At 36.6% G+C, this 2,500-nt stretch overlaps 1 protein-coding gene across 6 annotated transcripts in view; it reads right to left on the bottom strand.

Moving 5' to 3' along the window:
• LOC113806765 (ubiquitin-conjugating enzyme E2 T) overlaps nt 1-2,500 on the bottom strand; it is a 50,835-nt gene that overhangs the window by 2,052 nt on the left and 46,283 nt on the right. For all 6 annotated transcript variants that reach the window (XM_070122701.1, XM_070122696.1, XM_070122700.1 and 3 more), the window contains exons 4-5: nt 2,355-2,500; nt 2,070-2,147 (exon numbers count right to left, since the gene is read on the bottom strand). The exon at nt 2,355-2,500 is cut by the window's right edge and continues 59 nt beyond it. In XM_070122701.1, the coding sequence (XP_069978802.1) occupies nt 2,070-2,147; nt 2,355-2,500 (224 nt within the window). The remainder of the gene's footprint in view (nt 1-2,069; nt 2,148-2,354) is intronic.

The raw sequence follows: 2,500 nt of genomic DNA, 5'->3' as shown, positions 1-2,500 counted from the left end.
TAGTCACAGTAGTAGTAGTCATAGTAGTAGTAGTCATAGTAGTCGTAGTCATAGTAGTCGTAGTCATAGTCATAGTAGTCGTTGTCATAGTAGTCGTAGTCATAGTAGTTGTAATCATAGTAGTCATAATCATAGTAGTTGTAATCATAGTCGTAGTCATAGTAGTCGTAGTCATAGTCGTAGCAGTCGTAGTCGTAGCAGTCGTAGTCATACTGGTCGTAGTCGTTGTAGTCATAGTCGTAGTCATAGTAGTAGTAGTAGTCATAGTAGTTATACTAGTCGTAGTCATAGTAGTTGTAGTCATAGTAATCGTAATCATAGTAATCGTAATCATAGTAGTCGTAATCATAGTAGTCATAGTCATAGTAGTCGTAGTCATAGCAGTTGTAGTCGTAGTAGTCGTAGTCATAGTCATAGTAGTTGTGGTCGCAGTAGTCGTAGTCGTAGTCATAGTAGTTGTAGCCGTAGTAGTCGTAGTTGTATTCATAGTCATAGTAGTCATAGTGGTCGTAGTAGTCGCAGTCGTCGTCGTAGTGGTCGTAGTAGTCGCAGTCATAGTCGTAGTGGTCGTAGCAGTCGCAGTCGTAGTCGTAGTGGTCGTAGTAGTCGTAGTCGCAGTCGTAGTAGTAGTAGAAGTCGCAGTCATAGTAGTAGTAGAAGTCGCAGTCGTACTAGTTGTAGAAGTCGTAGAAGTCGCAGTCATAGTAGTCGAAGTCGTGGTAGTCGTAGTAGTCGTAGTCGTAGTCATAGTAGTCATAGTAGTTGTAGTCACAGTAGTCGTAGTCATAGAAGTCATAGTCGTAGTCGTAGTCGTGGTAGTCGTAATCATAGTCATAGCAGTCATAATCATAGTAGTCGTAGTTGTAGTAGTCATAGTCGTAGTAGTGGTCGTAGTCATAGTAGTCGTAATCATAATAGTCGTAGTCATAGTAGTCGTAGTCATAGCAGCTGTAGTCGTAATAGTAGTAGTCGTAGTCGTAGTCATAGTAGTTGTAGTCGTAGTAGTCGTAGTCGTAGTAGTCGTAGTCGTAGTCATAGTAGTTGTAGTCGTAGTCATAGTCATAGTAGTTGTAGTCGTAGTAGTAGTCATAGTCATAGTCATAGTCTTAGTAGTCTTAGTTGTAGTCATAGTCATAGCAGTCGTAGTAGTCGTAGTAGTCGTAGTGGTCGTAGTAGTCGTAGTAGTCACAGTCACAATCACAGTCGTAGTTGTAGAAGTTGCAGTCGTAGTAGTCGTAGAAGTCGCAGTCATTGTAGTCAAAGCCGTAGTAGTCGCAGTCGTAGTCATAGCAGTCGTAGTCGTAGTCGTAGTAGTAATAGTAATTGTAGTCATAGTAGTCATAGTCATAGTAGTCGTAGTCATAGTAGTCGTAGTACGAGGAGTAGCAGTAGTAAAGTAGTAGTAATAGCAGTAGTAAAAAAAAAAAGTATTATTATCATTATTATCATTAGCAGTAGTAGTAGCAGTAGCAGTAGCAGTAGTAATAGTAGTAGTCATAGTAGTAGTCATAGTTGTCGTAATAATAGTAGTAGTAGTAGTAGTAATAATAATAATAATAGTAGTAGTAGTAGTAGTAGTAGTAGTAGTAGTAGTAGTAGTAGTAGTAGTAGTAGTAGTAGTAGTAGTAGTAGTAGTAGTAGTAGTAGTAGAAGTAGTAGTAGTAGTAGTAGTAGTAGTAGTAGTAGTAGTAGTAGTAGTAGTAGTAGTAGTAGTAGTAGTAGTAGTAGTAATAAAGTAGTAGTAGTAATAAAGTAGTAGTAGTAATAAAATAGTAGTAATAAAATAGTAGTAGTAATAAAATAGTAGTAGTAGTAACATAGTAGTAGTAAAATAGTAGTAGTAGTAATAAAATAGTAGTAGTAGTAATAAAATAGTAGTAGTAGTAATAAAATAGTAGTAGTAGTAATAAAATAGTAGTAGTAATAAAACAGTAGTAGTAATAAAATAGTAACAGTAGTAGAATACTGGTAGTAGTAGAATAGTAGTAGTAGAATATTAATAGTAATGGTAGTAGTAGTAGTAGTAAGAACAATATTCATAAGTATATAATCATTATGCTGCAACTTACCACACTTTTAGCATATTTAGCAGTCCATTCTTTGGCAGTTGCTTCATACTGAGATTTCTTGAACTGATATTCTTCTGCCTAAGAAACAAAAACAATATTACAGTTCACTAGAACCCAATCTTTATTAAACATGGTCTTAAAAATTTCGTCTAACTTCCAGTACTATAGTGTGAACAATTTTAGGTTATATAAAACATATCTCAAAGTATGGGCAAATAACCACATCAGTATCTAAGTAACAACAGTATATCTTTAACCACAAAAATCAGAAATGGTGGCACTTACAATGTCTGTCATAAGTGGATCATTCGGGTTGGGAGAAGCCATAAGCAAGCGAATTGAGGTCAAGATACTGGAGAGGTTGTGTGCAGGTCTCCATCCACCAGAAGGAGGTAACTTGAGGATGTCAAGACAGATTCTTCCAGCCGAGT

This window comes from Penaeus vannamei, chromosome 6, assembly GCF_042767895.1.
Source record: "Penaeus vannamei isolate JL-2024 chromosome 6, ASM4276789v1, whole genome shotgun sequence".
Classification (NCBI taxonomy): domain Eukaryota; kingdom Metazoa; phylum Arthropoda; class Malacostraca; order Decapoda; family Penaeidae; genus Penaeus; species Penaeus vannamei.
This window is presented reverse-complemented; position numbering and strand designations above follow the sequence as displayed.